This window comes from Scyliorhinus canicula, chromosome 19, assembly GCF_902713615.1.
Source record: "Scyliorhinus canicula chromosome 19, sScyCan1.1, whole genome shotgun sequence".
NCBI lineage: Eukaryota > Metazoa > Chordata > Chondrichthyes > Carcharhiniformes > Scyliorhinidae > Scyliorhinus > Scyliorhinus canicula.
This window is the reverse complement of record NC_052164.1, coordinates 50,901,890-50,919,080: the sequence shown is the minus strand read 5'-3', so window position 1 is coordinate 50,919,080 and position 17,191 is coordinate 50,901,890. Positions and strand designations below refer to the sequence as shown.

General features: G+C 43.4%; 1 protein-coding gene across 1 annotated transcript in view; it reads right to left on the bottom strand.

Moving 5' to 3' along the window:
- map3k3 (mitogen-activated protein kinase kinase kinase 3) overlaps nt 1–17,191 on the bottom strand; it is a 194,056-nt gene that overhangs the window by 40,522 nt on the left and 136,343 nt on the right. Inside the window, exon 14 of the mRNA XM_038778658.1 lies at nt 12,404–12,535. Coding sequence (XP_038634586.1) covers nt 12,404–12,535 — 132 coding nt within the window. The remainder of the gene's footprint in view (nt 1–12,403; nt 12,536–17,191) is intronic.

The window sequence follows — 17,191 nt, the reverse complement described above, 5'->3', positions numbered from 1 at the left end:
CTGACTCAGAGGCAATAGTGCAACTGAACCAAACTGGTGTTTAAAAGGAATAAAATATGTTTGCAACAATGTTGCAGTTGCAATGCATAGAGATGATATCATGTTAAAAATGAAGACAAAGGACAATGCGGTGGTGCAGTGGTTAGCACTCTGCCGTACAGCGCCGAGGTCCCAGGTTCGATCCTGGCTCTGGGTCACTGTCCATGTGGTTTGCACATTCTCCCCGTGCTTGTGTGGGTTTTGCCCCCACAACCCAAAAATGTGAAGGTAGTGGATTGGCTACGCTAAATTGCCCCTTAATTGGAAAAAATGAATTGGGTACTCTAAAATTTATTTTAAAAAATGAAGACATCACATGCCATGTGAAATTGTGATGCAAATAATGTAGCGGAATAATAAAATGGTCCAATTCCTATGGTGAAACACTTGGTCTTGTGGGTAGTTTGAATACTTGACTGGTCAGAACTTGGAATTTGTGTAGTGCGTAGCTTAGGAAGCTAATTCAGTAAATGAAGCAAAAAGGAATAGAAGGGTATGTTGATGGGGCAAGATGAAGAAGGCTTATGTGGGGCATATAAACCAGCATAGCAGACCAGTTAGGTTAGATAGCCGGTTTCAGTATTATAAACACTAAATATATCGCAGAAAGCAACATCAATTTGATGATTGCCAGACAAACATTCTAGTAGTGCCACAAAAACTACCTAATTCCCCCCTTCTACAAAACTGCTTCACCTTTTCTGCGACTTGTTCTGGAAAATACAGAATGTGTCATTTGAAACATAGAGGTCTGCCAATATCTGATCGGGGAGAGTGCAGGGAAAGATCCCACAAGAGGTTGGTGGCAGCTGAAGGGCACAGAAACTGTGGGCAGCAATTTCAGTCTATCAGAATGGTTATTACAACCTGCAGCAGGAGAAAGGGAAAAGAAAAAAGTTTTAAAAAATCTCTTTGTGTAGTTGGAAAATTGTGATGGACTGCCCCTTTAAGACCCGAAGTCCGATCCTTATCGGAGGTCCCGATCTCGCGCCAGAGATCAGCCAGCGCGGGCTTCCAGAACAGCAGGAACAAAGAAACCAGCGCGGGCTTCAGACTCCTCCTCTTTCTCCCCACGAGGCAAGAAGCAGGAACAAAGGAACCAGGACCAGAACACCAGCGGCACCAGAAGAAGGAAGAAGGACAGCAGGAGCAGCAGCAGGAGCGGAGCGGCCCAGGAGAGGGAAGGCCCAGGAGAGAAGCGGCCCAACGGCAGACCAGACCCAGAAGGAAGACGCAGAACGGCAGACCAGACCAGAAGGAAGACGGCCCAGCAGCAGGAGCAGCAGGAGAAGACAGAGGAAAAGAGAAAACAGCACCAGGAGAGATGACCAGGAGACTTGAAAGAGAAAGAGAGAGAGAGAGAGTCTGAAGGCCTCAACAACCAACCAGACAACATCCAAAAGTAAATAATGTTTTTAATTTAATGAAATAGAAAAGAGTATGTTAATAATAAAATAATTTAACCTGAAAAAGTGGTTATTAGCTTACTTCACTTCCTTAAGAACGCAGGACCCGGGACATCGATGCTATTAAGGGGTAAGTAAGTAAAATTCTTCAGTGAAGGTATGAGTTATACCGGGGGATAACTTGAAAGGAGAGTTTGACCCGAATAGCACTCACAGAGGCTTGTACTGGAGTCAGGGAGGAAGAATCCCTGTTCGCCGTTTTAGAATATTGGCCCTTAAGGTCTTTGGTATAAAGGGAATTCTAAAACATATAGGTGAATTTAGAAAAACATGGCGCCCAGCGTGGAGGCCTAGAATATTAGAAGTTTCTAGGTAAAGCGAGGCTAGAATATTAAAAGTTTCTAGTTAAGCAGAGTAGGGGCTAGAATATTAGAAGTTTCTAGTTCCCAAGAAACGGTTAGAATATTAGAAGTTTCTAACCGGCACAAAGGCTAGAATATTAGAAGTTTCTAGTCTATGTGTGAGTCAGACTTTACCTGCCGAGTTTAGTCTGGAAAGTCATGTGTGATTGGCTTTTGTAAGGATATTCTGTGGATCGAGGGGACAGAAGCTCAGGTTGGGTGTGAAAATCAGTAGACTAGAAGATACTGACCCTGAGAAAAGTCTGCAAGACATTTTGGTGACAGCACTAAAATCTTGCATCCATTACTGGTAAAAGGGGCTAAAGAATAAATCATCCTCAGAGTAAGGCAGATTGTGCGGACATTTTCTGGAAAATAGGGACGCTTATATTCAGAAACCAATAATCAATCGACCCTTAACTAAAGCAGGAAGATAGTGCCTTGGTCAGCCTTGGATAGGGCCCAGAAAGGGTACTTATCCTTAATTTCAGAGTGCACCTGAAAGGGACAACCAGGAACAGAACTAAAAATCCGAAAATGGCAATTAGGGTAATTCTCATGCCCTGGGATACGGTCAAGAGAAATGTAGAAATGAAAAGGGAATGGAAGAAATTAAAAGAGCAAAAGAAATCCTGGACAAGAGATATGTATCCAGACGGAGATATCCAAAAGCCCTGCAATATACAGATTCAGTCAGGGTCCTTAAAGCACTTTGTCAGTTTGCATTTGAAAAGCGAGCTGAATCACTAATCGTATTTGGACACAGACAGAAGCATGCAGCTGCTCAAGTGGGCAAAGTGTGTTCCAAACTGATTAAAATCATTGACGGAGTAAACAGGACAGAAATAATACAGATCCCTAGTAAACACAAAAGTAACTCTGAAGTGGTAGGCAAATATATAAAACAACTGCAGAAAAATGAACCATTAGAAATGGAAAGTGACGAGGAATCAGGCCTAGAATCAGATAGCCGAGAGAATTCGGACCCCTGTGAAAATTTCCCAACGGGATACAATTTTCCATACCCAGAGCCAAGCCTGTTTCAGGAAGAAAATTGGCCTCAGCAATCTGCCACACATAAGAAAGAAGCGTTTATCGATCATTTCGTTGAACCACAAGAAAGTGAAGAGGAACAAGGCATAGTTGGGATTATGGCGCCTCCTGTGATGGGACAGGAAGAATTATCATCCTCATCCGAGAATGAGGAAATAGTCAAACCAAAGAGAGGAATAGGGAATAGAAAAAATTCTAAACCATTAGAGATAGGGGATTATAGCGATCACTGGAAACACCAACAACCTTCCACTTATCAACCAGTAAATAAGGATGTACCGTATTATATTTATAATCCAGAAGCAGAAATGGTACACCATAGAGATCAGGAAGGATGGGAAAGAGAGGTTACAGCTAGGGGACTTAAAATAGGAGAAATATTAGGCGGAAGTCAACAAATTGATTCTACGAAATTACTAGAATTACCAAACGTTACCCCCAAAGCTAAAATTTGGCAAATGAGCAAAGGGTATGACAGTTTCGGAAGAGCCATGAGTAGGGTAAGGAACAGCACAGAAACACAAGGCCAGATAATAGCAGCACTAAGACCACAGGAAAGGATACAGAATCGTCCAAGACCCCAAAAAACTGCTCCTACTCCAATGGATAGGGCAAGTTATGCTCCACGAGATAGCCAAGTACCAAGTGCAAGGTTTGAAGAATATATAGAATCGGTGGAAGAGTTTGCACAACATAGTACCCCCTATTTTGAGGAAGAACCGGTACGACGACGGATACATTTCTCCGAATATAGGGACCCAGATAGAGGTGCCCCTTTGAGAACACCATGCCCCAGAAGTGAGAAAATAGTTCAGTCATTTACACCAGGTCCAGAGGAAGGACAGGGAGGCATGGTACCGTATAAAATAGTAGCAGCCGTAATGAAGACAGCAGGCCCAAAGAAACATGGGGAGAGTAGAGTTGAGTACTCACAGAGGTTAAAACAGTTAGCGAAGAAAATGGGGGCATCAGGAGAATCCACCAAATTGATTGATTTACATACAGTGGGAGAAATAGTTACAGGCGAAGTCTCAGATTTAATAAGTGAGTTAGATTTGGGAAATGAGAGAGCTAATTTAATGAAAGAGATGACAGAGGCAGCATATGCAGGGGAACACCTCACACCATATATCGACCGAATATATGAGGTTAATAAGGAAGAAGGGGTCGATGTAGTCAGATTCCTGAGGGAATTAGGACCCAAGATTCCAGGAGGAAAAAGCCTCTCAACAATACTGTTAACGACCTCTAGAAGAGAAATAGGAAGAGAACTGGTTAAATTTGATTTGGCAGGCAAAGCATTTAAGGATAAACACACAAAAGGGGAACAAAAAAGAGCAGCTGCCCAAAATAATGTTTCAACACAAAATGCTCAGATTAGACCACCAAACCGACAGATACCTGAAAAATCGGAACAAAATCCAGCACAACCAGCAATGCCACAACATGGGTATAATTTGCGGTCACAAGGGCCACCTCCACCACAAAATCTAGATTATTTACCAAGGGAACAATTCCTAGCCCTCAGCCAGGAGGAAAGAGACAGATTCATTGAGGATAGGAGAAGAAGAGCAGCTGGTCAGGGGAGGATTGAGCAAGGTAGATATCAACCACCAGAAGGGTATCCGGGACGCTCGCGAGGGGGATTCCGAGGAAGAGGCAGAGGAGGCCCCGGTATATATTGACAGGATTCGGCTTCTCCCCTTAAACAGGCTATACAAAATCTAACAACAGAAACAGACAAAGGAGAATTAGTAGTAGTATACAAGGGGGAAAGATTTATAGTGGACACAGGGGCTGAGATATCAATGATAAGGGAAGAAGCTGGAAATCCGACAGGAAAGAAATACATAGTAGAAGGAGCATTAGGGAATAAGGATATTAGACCAGAAGTTAGATTGGGAGAATTACTGGCAATATCAGGAACTGATAATCTGATGGCAGGGAAAGATTTAATAAAAATAGATACTGGAAAAATAAGGATATTAAAACCAATTGATAACATGGAGGAAATAAGGAAACAGAAAGAGAAAAGTATTTTAAATGACGAAGCTTGGAAGAAGTACTGATGGGAGCAAACCTAGCGATAGGTAAGAATGACACAGGTTTGCTTAGCCAGCAATTTCAACACACAATTCACGGGGGACAACACAGACCTCAAAAACAGTATCCTTTGCCTAGAGGAGCTAAGAGCGAGCTGGAGATAATAATCAAGGAATTGGAGCAGCAGGGGATTATTCAAGGGGTCACATATGCCTCAACAAATAGTCCACTTCAGGTAGTAAGAAAACCAGATGGTACATTTAGAATGGTAACAAATTACAAAGCTTTAAATAAAGTCACAAAGAAGGACAAGAGATATTTAATAAATCCACAAGCTACCTTAGAGCAAGTCGCGGGAAAAACTTACTTAACTAGTATAGATTTGGCGAATGGATTCTGGAGTGTTCCATTAGACCCAGACAGCAGGGAGAAAACAGCATTCACCTTTGGAACTAAGCATTATGTATATTGTAGACTTCCACAGGGATATGTTAATTCTCCAAATCACTTTCAGGCAATAATCAGGGAGCTGATTAAAGATGATTTGGCTTTGGTATATATCGATGATATATTAATTGGAGATGACGATCAGGACAAACATGTGGAAAGAGTGGCCAGGATCATTAAGACACTTAGTGAAGCAGGCTTTAAAATAGGGCTAAAGAAATGTCAAATTGGGAGAAGCGAAGTCAACTATTTGGGTTATTCAGTATCGAAGGAAGGTAGAGAGGCCAGTATTGAAATGAGGAAGAAGATAGCTGAAATTACTGCGCCTGTTTCGAAAAAAGGGGTTCAAAAAATAATGGGAATGTTGGGATATCTAAGGCCAGTAGTGAAGGACTTCAGTCTCTATGCTAAAGCCATTTATCAAACCTTGAAAGGGGATTTTATTTGGACCAGCGAGGCCCAGAGAGGGTTAGATCAGTTAAAGACAGCAATTGCGATATCGGGGTCATTAGTTGGGAGACAAGAAGAGGATGATTTAAGCATTAAATTAGACATATATAAAAATGGATATGGTATGGTACTTGCTAATCTTAGCAATCAGACACCTATCAAACATCTGACAGGAAACTGGTCGAGAGCTGAACAAAAGTTTTCAAACATCGAGAAATGTCTAGCAGCTATAACAAAGAGAATAGCAGAGATAGAAAACTTGTCGGGTGGTAAGAAAATTTATGTCACAACTGAGTTTTTGGAGTTAAAGGAGCTAACCAAGAGACAGATTTGCCAGCAAGGCGCGAATACAGCTCGATGGGAAAGATGGGAAACCATTCTTCTAAACCCTGACTTAATGTTTGTTCATAACATTCAAAAGGGACAGAAACTTGATGAGCCAGTTAGTAAAACGGAGTTGGTGAATGCTTGGGTATTATATACTGATGGTAGTAAAGTCAAGAAGGACGAAGAACAAGCCAGATGGGCATTCATTTAAAAAAATTCAGGAAACATAGTAGTGGAGGAACAGGGAATAATCATTGGATCAGCTCAGACAGCTGAGGTAGAGGGAGTATTGCAAGGGTTAAAGGAGTGTCACCAGCGAAAGCTGCAGGAAGTTACCGTTGTAACCGATAGCTTTTTCGTGCAGCAAGGATTGGAGAAAGATTTGGAGTTTTGGAAACTAAACGGTTGGACGAACGGTAGAAATAAACTACTGGAACAGAAAGAACAGTGGGAAGAGATAGATAAAATTTTAGCCGATATGGAGATCCAGACAATTCATCAAAAAGCACACACAAAAGGAATTGGGGAACTGTGTAAGGGGAATCAGGAAGTGGATGAATTAGCCAGACTTAGGACAATAATCTTGGGGACTCTTGGGAACTCAGCAGCCGACCATCAAATGATAATTAAGCAAGTACATGAAGCCACAGGACATGGGGGTCATGTTGTAGTCGCAAGGGAGTTGAAGAAGTTGGGAATTAAAATAGCCTATTGGAGACAACATTTAACTGCAGTAAGGAGAAAATGTGAGAGATGTATGGCCTGTGGAGGACAGAGAGGAAATAAAACATATGGGAGCATAAAAACTGAGAAACCGATGCAGGAATGGTCATTAGATTATGCAGGACCACTTTTTCCCAGAAGCAGCAAAGGTAATTTGTATTTTTTAGTCAAAGCTGATAGCTGCACGGGAGAAATTGACCTTAGAGCAACCAGCAAAGCAAATGGAGCCACAACCAAAAGGGTATTGGCAGAAATGATGACCTCCAGAGGTAGACCAGAATCGATCCGAATGGACAACGCGCCACACTTTAGAAACAATACTGTTATTAACTTTTGTGCTGACAGAGGAATAACAATCAATTGGGCCGTGAAATATGCACCTGAGAGTAATGGAATGGCTGAGAGGTCTGTAAGAAAAGTAAAGGATTGGATCATAAAGAATCAGAATAATAAAGGCTGGGATAAAGACATTGAAAGAATAGTATTTGATCTTAATAGCAATCTTGGAACCTCTGTCCCCCAGGGACAAGGAGACCCGAGTGAATCTGGGAATTATCAAGTAGGAGACGAAGTTTGGGTGAAGTTACCAACTAAGACTGCGGGGAAAATCATTCGTGAGACTGTAAAATGTAAAGACAAGATTGTTCAGATTCTGGGTACACATACAATTGAATTAGAGAAGCATGGTGTCTGGAGCAAAAGAAATTGTGTCACGCTTGAAACACACGACCCTGTGAGCATCAGAGGAGTTTGAGATTCTTCGAATCTCACTCAGGGGTGCAATGACAGAAGGAGGCTTGACTACATCAAGGATATGGAATATAAACCAGTTCAAAAAGAAATGATGGCAAAAGGAATCCGGAAGTCCTGGAGAGGGCACTTCTGGGATAATCCGAATTAAAGAATAGGGCCCTCTCCACCCTTGATCTGTTCATTTGCTTTTTCAGGTGGAAAAAATTAATAACAAACCAGTTCGCAAGAAGGAAGAGAACTACACTCCAATAACAAACCAGTTCGCGAGAAGGAAGAGAACTACACTCCAGAGAAGAATCTGTTTGACAGGATTGGGGGGAAACTAATGATATAATTGGCTACAAATTTGAGGGAATTAAATGACAGAACCCGGAGGAAAACTTTACGGGTTAGAAACAAATTAGAATATCAAATTATAACTGGACAGTGAAACCCCCGGTCAGACTTCTCTAACTGGACATTAGTTGATGGATGATCTGTGGTCTCCATGGGGTATGTACTACGCAGTGGAATCATTAAGGTCTCGGCAGCAGATAGCAGCGACTGACGAGGAACCCCAATATGATAAATGATAATAGGTTAAGAATTTTAGTAGCTTGATACTACGGCGGGAAAATTGTTACCAATGCAACAAAACAATATTGCATTGAAGAGCTATAATCGTTGATAAGAAATTTTTTTTTATTTTTATGTAAATTGATAGGGACTGTTGTATATATATGATATGGGGGGTATGTGTGTCGTTAAATAACTTGATCCGCATTTCTAAACTGTGAATGTTTTAATAGAGGGTTAGTTTAGTATGTAATAATTATTGTTCCAAAAGCCAAGAAGCGATGTTTCGATATTGATATTAAATTGTTAACAGTTGAAAATATGTAAAGTGTAACACACAGTCTATTGGTTAGGTAATGAATAAGGTGTTAAGATAAGATAAAAATTTTACTATGTATAGAACAATAGGGAGAATTTGTTTGGGAAGAAAAAAAAAGAGACGGTTCAATGCGGTTTTGTAAATGCTGAAATGAAAAATATACACGTTGTCAGAAAGATGTTCTCTCATGTAAACCAGGGGTTGGCAGACTTACATGATTCACGACAATGTTAGACATTAATGGGGAAGTTAGGAATACAAGCAGGATCAATTGAACATTTTAAATTAATAAGACTAGGGGATCAGTGGGGGGGTACAAGATATCACAATTACCACATTCCAATCAGAAATGGAAAACAAGTTGGACTGGAACGGAAAACAAGACTCGTATTGACACTGGTCTGTGAGATGCATACAAATGACAATGATCAGGGATGTAGGTTAGTACAATTGGATGGGGGGACAATAAACCAAATTATAGTAATGTTTCAAATGTCAAGACGGGGTGTTCTGGAAAATACAGAATGTGTCATTTGAAACATAGAGGTCTGCCAATATCTGATCGGGGAGAGTGCAGGGAAAGATCCCACAAGAGGTTGGTGGCAGCTGAAGGGCACAGAAACTGTGGGCAGCAATTTCAGTCTATCAGAATGGTTATTACAACCTGCAGCAGGAGAAAGGGAAAAGAAAAAAGTTTTAAAAAATCTCTTTGTGTAGTTGGAAAATTGTGATGGACTGCCCCTTTAAGACCCGAAGTCCGATCCTTATCGGAGGTCCCGATCTCGCGCCAGAGATCAGCCAGCGCGGGCTTCCAGAACAGCAGGAACAAAGAAACCAGCGCGGGCTTCAGACTCCTCCTCTTTCTCCCCACGAGGCAAGAAGCAGGAACAAAGGAACCAGGACCAGAACACCAGCGGCACCAGAAGAAGGAAGAAGGACAGCAGGAGCAGCAGCAGGAGCGGAGCGGCCCAGGAGAGGGAAGGCCCAGGAGAGAAGCGGCCCAACGGCAGACCAGACCCAGAAGGAAGACGCAGAACGGCAGACCAGACCAGAAGGAAGACGGCCCAGCAGCAGGAGCAGCAGGAGAAGACAGAGGAAAAGAGAAAACAGCACCAGGAGAGATGACCAGGAGACTTGAAAGAGAAAGAGAGAGAGAGAGAGTCTGAAGGCCTCAACAACCAACCAGACAACATCCAAAAGTAAATAATGTTTTTAATTTAATGAAATAGAAAAGAGTATGTTAATAATAAAATAATTTAACCTGAAAAAGTGGTTATTAGCTTACTTCACTTCCTTAAGAACGCAGGACCCGGGACATCGATGCTATTAAGGGGTAAGTAAGTAAAATTCTTCAGTGAAGGTATGAGTTATACCGGGGGATAACTTGAAAGGAGAGTTTGACCCGAATAGCACTCACAGAGGCCTGTACTGGAGTCAGGGAGGAAGAATCCCTGTTCGCCGTTTTAGAATATTGGCCCTTAAGGTCTTTGGTATAAAGGGAATTCTAAAACATATAGGTGAATTTAGAAAAACAGACTGAAACGCTTGCTGTAGTTCTGGACACGAGTGCAGTGACTCTGCTGCTGTAGTTCTGGACACGAGTGCAGTGACTCTGCTGCTGTAGTTCTGGACACGAGTGCAGTGACTCTGTTGCTGTAGTTCTGTACACTGGTGCAGAGATGCTGCTTGCAGTAGTTCTGGACACGAGTACAGTGACTCTGCTGCTGTAGTTCTGGACACGAGTGCAGTGACTCTGTTGCTGTAGTTCCAAACACGAGTGCAGAGACTCTGCTGCTGTAGTTCTGTACACTGGTGCAGAGATGCTGCTTGCAGTAGTTCTGGACACGAGTGCAGTGACTCTGTTGCTGTAGTTCCAAACACGAGTGCAGAGACTCTACTGCTGTAGTTCTGGACACGAGTGCAGTGACTCTGCTGCTGTAGTTCTGGACACGAGTGCAGAGACTCTGTTGCTGTAGACCTGTACACGAGTGCAGAGACTCTGCTTGCTGCAGTCCCAGACACAAGTGCAGAGAAACTGCTTGTGATAGTCCTGTTCACGAGTGCAGAGACTCTGCTTGCTGTAGTTTTGTACACGAGTGTAGAGATTCGGCTTGCTGTTATCCTGTGCATTAATGCAGAGACTGTTTTCTGCATTTCCAAACACAGGTGCAGAGACTCTGCTTGCTGTAGACCTGTATACGAGTGCAAAGACTCTGCATGCGGTTGTCGTGGACACGAGTGTAGAGACTCTACTTGCTGCAGTTCCAAACACGAGTGCAGAGATGCTGCTTGCTGTATTCCTGTACACGAGTGCAGAGATGCTGCATTTCCAAACACGAGTGCAGAGACTCTGCTTGCAATAGTCCTGTACACGAGTGCAGAGACTCTGCTTGCAATAGTCCTGTACACGAGTGCAGAGACTCTGCTTGCAATAGTCCTGTACACGAGTGCAGAGACTCTGCTTGCAATAGTCCTGTACACGAGTGCAGAGACTCTGCTTGCTGTAGTCCTGTACACGAGTGCAGACACTCTGCTTACAGTAGTTCCGAACATGAGTGCAGAGACTCTACTTGCTGTAGTCTTGTATATGACTGCAGCGACTCAGCTTGTTGCAGTTTCAGACATGAGTGCAGAGACTATGCTTGCTGTAGACCTGTACATGAGTTTCGAGACTCTGCTTGCTTAGTTCTGTACGCGAGTGTGCAGACTGTGCTTGCTAGTCCTGTACACGAGTGAGAGACTCTGTTTGCTGTCATTCCTGACACGAGTGTAGAGACTCTGCTTGCCGTAGTCATGTACACGAGGGCAGAGACTCTGCTTGTTATAGTTCCAGACACAGACTCTGCTTGCTGTAGTTCTAGTCAAAGACTCTATTTGTTGACGTTTATGAGTAAATTAAAACTACAAGTTCCACCCTACCTACAACACATTGGCTAGCACAGTGGTGCTAATATTCACTTCGTAAGTTATTTTGGTAATTAGCTTTCCCAGTTCTTAACCAGTATCCTATTATACTACTATACTGTCAATGTTACAGGCACATTTGGAAAAACTTGAGAAAAGAAGTGGGAACATTAAAACCCCTATTTCAAGTTTCAGAAAATAGTTTATGATATATTAAACATTATATGTAGTGTGGCAGTTTATTTGTTTTACTTTTCTTCTACAAGGTTTATGCCTTCGAGTAAATTTAATTTGTAATTTAGGCTGAACCATATGTGTTTTCCTTGCATATTGAAGCAATGTTGGAGGCGGTGGCGTTGTGGTAAAGTCACTGGGCGAGTAATCCAGAGACCCAGGATAATGCTCTGGGGCCCCAGGTTCGAATCCCACCACGGCAGTGGCGAAATTTGCATTCAATAAAAATCTGGAATTAAAAGTCCAATGGTGATCACAAAACCATTGTGGCTTATGCAAAACCCCATCTGGTTCACTAATGACCTTGCAGGGAAGAAAATCTGCCGTCCTTACTCGGTCTGACCTACATGTGACTCCAGGCCCACACAGCAATATGGTTGATTCTTAACTGCCCCTACTGAAATGACCGAGCAAGCCACTCAGTTCAAGGGCAATTAGAGATGGGCAACAAATGCTGGCCTGGCCAATGCCCACATCCCAAGAACGAATAAAAAAAAATTCACAAGTAGGTAAAGAAAATTTAAAGCAGGCCGCTTGATTCACGCAGTCCATACTGGGCATCATGGACATACTGCATAAATTTCCAGTTTGTAAAATGCAATTGTAAATCCTGTGACAAACCCGAGAGCTGACTGTCAACACAGGCTGTCTGAAATAGCCCCCCCCCCCCCGCCGCACCCCGAGCACATTGCACAGAATTTGAATAGATTTTAAATAGGAACAAGTTTTCCTGACTTTTCTCTACTTACCCCAGGCATATACTCCATGAAAATTGAAAGAGTCTTCTCTGCTTTCTCACGCAGGCAGCCATAATACTGCACAATCCGTTCGTGTTGCAGGTTCTTCAGCAACTGAATCTCGCACTCCAAAGCGCTTACCTCCTAATGAGAAGATTCAAAGAGAAATGATATCAGGGTTGTTTGTGCTTCCTTACACTAATGGTTTTTTTGAATTTCCCGAAGTATATTTAATGGTGGTGGATGCGTGAAACACATCGATACAAATGGTGAAAAACATCCAGCAGTACAGTCAGATGGGAGATTTCATGATGTGTCTGAACAGAACATTCTCAACTCTGTAAGACAAGGGTGAAGAGGCGAAGTTTTGAGGACCATGTGGAAAGAGTGCATGACAAGTATTTTGGTTGAAGTGCAGATTTGCCTGTAGTCCGACAACTCTTCATACATGACCAATTGGGGGCAGCACGGTGGCGCAGTGGGTTAGCCCTGTTGCCTCACGGCGCCGAGGTCCCAGGTTCGATCCCGGCTCTGGGTCACTGTCTGTGTGGAGTTTGCACATTCTCCCCGTGTTTGCGTGGGTTTCGCCCCCACAACCCAAAGATGTGCAGAGTAGGTGGATTGGGCATTCTAAATTGCCCCTTAATTGGAAAAAATTAATTGGGTACTCTAAATTTAAAAAAAAAAATACATGACCAATTGCATTTCAGTAATGCAGCCTGGAACAATGCAAGGCTACAGAGAACAGTAGCACTTGTGTCACTGAAGGCTTTTGAAATCAGATTTATGTTTTGATATTCAAAGTAGCCATTCATTAGAATTCAATGTAAACATGCTCGTCACCCATTTGCCAATTTGTACCTGTGAGGACCATCACCGTCTAAAATAATTGCAGTAGTATCCTTGCTAGTACAATCCAAAAATAACATTTAAATGTCTCTGCCAGTCTGCTGAGAAAGCTGGATCGGAGTTAAGGAAACCTAATTAGCCAGGTGAGGGTGCAGGAAAAGGTAGACAGATTCTCCCCTCTGGCAGGTCATTTTGGCAAGCGTGTAAAACGGGTGATATTGGGCAGAATTCTCTCATTTGGAGACTAAGTGCGGTGGCGAATGACTCCAGCTGCACCTGTCCTGTCAGACAGAACGGCAGGATACCACGCCAGATTCTGCTCTGAGGACTTAATGAATTACTTATTTATTTTAAAAATAAATTTAGAGTACCCAATTAATTTTTTCCAATTAAAGGGCAATTTAGCGTGGCCAATCCACCTACCTCGCACATCTTTTTTGGGTTGTGGGGGGCGATACCCACGCAAACAGTAGCATAGTTGCTTCACAGCTCCAGGGTCCCAGGTTCGATTCCCGGCTTGGGTCGATGCGGAGTCTGCACGTTCTCCCAGTGTGTGCGTGGGTTTCCTCCGGGTGCTCCGGTTTCCTCCCACAGTCCAAAGGTGTGCAGGTTAGGTGGATTGGCCATGTTAAAATTGGCCATGTTAAAATTACCCTTAGTCTCCAAAATTGCCCTGTGTTGGGTGGGGTTACTGGGTTATGGGGATAGGGTGGAGGTGTGGGCTTCGGTAGGGTGATCTTTCCAAGAGCTGGTGCAGACTCGATGGGCCAAATGGCCTCCTTCTGCACTGTAAATTCTATTCTATGAAACAGGGGAGAATAAGAAAACTCCACACGGATAGTGACCCAGAACCAGGATGAAACCTGGTACCTTGGTGCCGCGAGACAGCAGTGCTAGAACTTGGTTAATTATGCACAGAGTTCCCTGCTGACTCTCCTGGTACGCCGGCAGTTGATTCATTCATAGTGCCTCAGGTTCAAAGGTCTCCCTACCCCCACACAACATGCCCCATTTGGACTTCCACCTACCGCATCTGGAGTCTTCATCCATTCTCTTCCGGTAAACAATGTGGCATCCCTTTGGCCACTTTGTTTATGAGCATTTCATGCAGCCTTGTCAGGATGCAGCTCCATACCCTTGGTCTTCCCTTTGCCTGCCATCATGGCTCTGCCCTACTCCCGCCTCTTCCACATTGTCGTCCTTGTCTTGCCAGACCACCACCCAACCTTTATCCCCACCCCCCAACCTTTATCCCCACCCCCTACCTTGCATGAGTCCCACAGCACAGTACTGTCTAGATAGACCCTGATGTATGGTACCAGAGGAGGAAGCAGACTCCTATGCTCCCCAATCCTAGGCTCAGTACTGAATCAAGAGTGACACAGAAGGGTCCATGGGTCCAGCGGCATGGTACTGTCCATGAAGACCGGCTCGGCTTGGAGACGGAGAGCAAGGAATCGGTCTGCCTTCCTAGAGTGGTGAACAGGAGCAGCGCAGCACTGCTGCACTCACCTCAAAGTCTCTTGCCAATGAAGGACCATCTTGTGCACACCACTCTTTAGCAATCAAGCTTGATGCTGACATGATTTGTGGGCAGCAGGGTAGCGCAGTGGTTAGCACAGTTGTTTCACAGCTCCAGGGTCCCAGGTTCGTTTCCTGAGTTGGGACACTGTCTGTCCGGAGTCTGCACATTCTCCCCGTGTCTACGTGGGTTTTCTCCGGGTGCTCCGGTTTCCTCCCAAAGTCCGAAGATGCAGGTTAGATGGATTGGCCATGATACATATTCCTTAGTGTCCAAAAAGGTTAGGTGGGGTTACTGGGTTATGGGAATGGGGTGGGCTTAAATGGGATGCTCTTTCCAAGTGCCGGTGCAGATTCGATGGGCCGAATTGCCTCCTTCTGCACTGTAATTCTATGATTCTATGATTTCCTGCTGGCAAGTCAGGAAAGCCTGACGGGACACCAACAGTAAGCTGCTTTAACGAGCATTCATGAGATGCAAAATATGCAAATAGGTTTGCACCACCTGCCAGCGGAATGGCCGACCCGCCATCAACCCATCATTGGGAGAATTGCAATGAGATTTTCTGTAGGCAGGTTTCTGACTTTTTGACTCTTACCAGTTACTCCGCAGCCGCCCGTCACCAACACCCCTGGTTGCAGGTTGGGAGGATTCGACCCATTGATTTAGCCATCCTTTATACATCACTCTTGATTTTCATTTTGATTAATGGCAATGGAAATGAGAGTAGGAAAAGATGTACAAGCTATGTGTGAAACGATGATCAGTCCCTCTAATTTAGTTTTGTAGTGCGTGGATGATCTATTTAAATGCCCAGCCCCTTTCCATTTTTTTTTGGACTCATGGGAACTTAAAACAGTCAGGTGATTTGACTTGGTGTGGCATCATAGCCAAGCCTGACTTCCATCACCTGACATTTTCCACTGAATAGTAATCAGGGGAATAGATTAGAGTTTTGTGGTACTATAGAACAGGTCCTTTTGATTTTAAAGGTTTCCTCTGAGCAGCACAGCTACGCACAGCCCAAAGGTCACTCCCCAACCATGCAACTTACGTAAAACCATTGGAATTGACATGACCCAGCCAGGCTGTGATGCAACCTCAAGTCAAATAACCTCTTGATACTGTGTCAGCAGAAAATGGGCTTTTGTGCAAAGTACCAGAGAACGTCTGACATTCATAGAACCAGATCCCCAGCATGAGTCAGTGTATTTGGGAGAAAAAAGGAAAACCCCTCTCCTTCAATGCACCGTATTGAAAGATTTCTACAAGTACAGACCTTAATACTGCAAGCTCACTATGTCCTTTGACTGTATTACTCAGTGTATTTTCTCTCACCCACTCTTCTCCCAACACAGGAAGTGCCCAATATATTTTCTAATTTTTGAAAGGAAACAGCTCCCACAGGGATAAATTAGCCATCCTGAGATACGAGTGAGCTGATAAATCAATCATGTAACAATGGAGAACTTAAACTGTAATTGGACTAAAATGGCAACTTTAAAAGTCACCATTACTCCTTTGACCTCATCACACAAGGAAATCAACACAAAAATCACTTCCCTTACTGTGTCTCATTTGTAAATTCTTAGTGCACTCAACATAATTTTCTGTCTGCTGCATAGGAACCCAATCCTTTGTATGTGGGATTGATACGAAAATAGCCATATTCAAGCACGAGTAATTTGATGTTGACCTCTCATCCACACACTGCTGAATAATAACTGATTTGTGTTTGCTTGCATCACCCAGTATTTAAATTAATCTATTTCTCAGTAATACTTGATCTGAAGACCTGCAGACAAGGGAGGCACCAAAGTTAAAACTAAAAAAGACGAGATAAATTAGGAGGCAGAAGTTAGATGTTAACAAGCTGTAAAAATTGTCAGAAGTAAAGGTTGAATCACAGAATCTTCACAGCGCAGGAGGCCATTTGGCTCATTGTGTCTGCACCAGCTCTCCAAACAAGCACAGGACTGCCTTTTCACCAGTCTCTGCACATTGTTTCTATTCAAATAATCATCTAATGCCCTCTTGAATGCCTCGATTACAACTGCCTCCACCACCCTTTCAGGCAGTACATTCCAGACCCCAACCACCTGTGTGAAAAAGTGCCTTCTCACTTCACATTTGCTTCTTTTGCAAATCACTTTAAATCTGTGCCCCTTCAAATTTGATCCTTTTATGAGTGGGAATAGTTTCTTCCTGTTCAGCCCCCTCATTATTTTGAACACGTCCATCAAATCTCCTCTCCAAGAACAGTCCCAACATCTCCAATCTATCCTCGTAACTGAAGTTTCTCATCCCTGGAACCATTCCTGTAAACCTCTCTTGCACTCTCTCTAATGTGTTCACATAATTCCTATAGAGCAACACCCAGGCCTGTATACAATATTCCAGCTGAGGTCTTGTATAAGTTCATCATAACC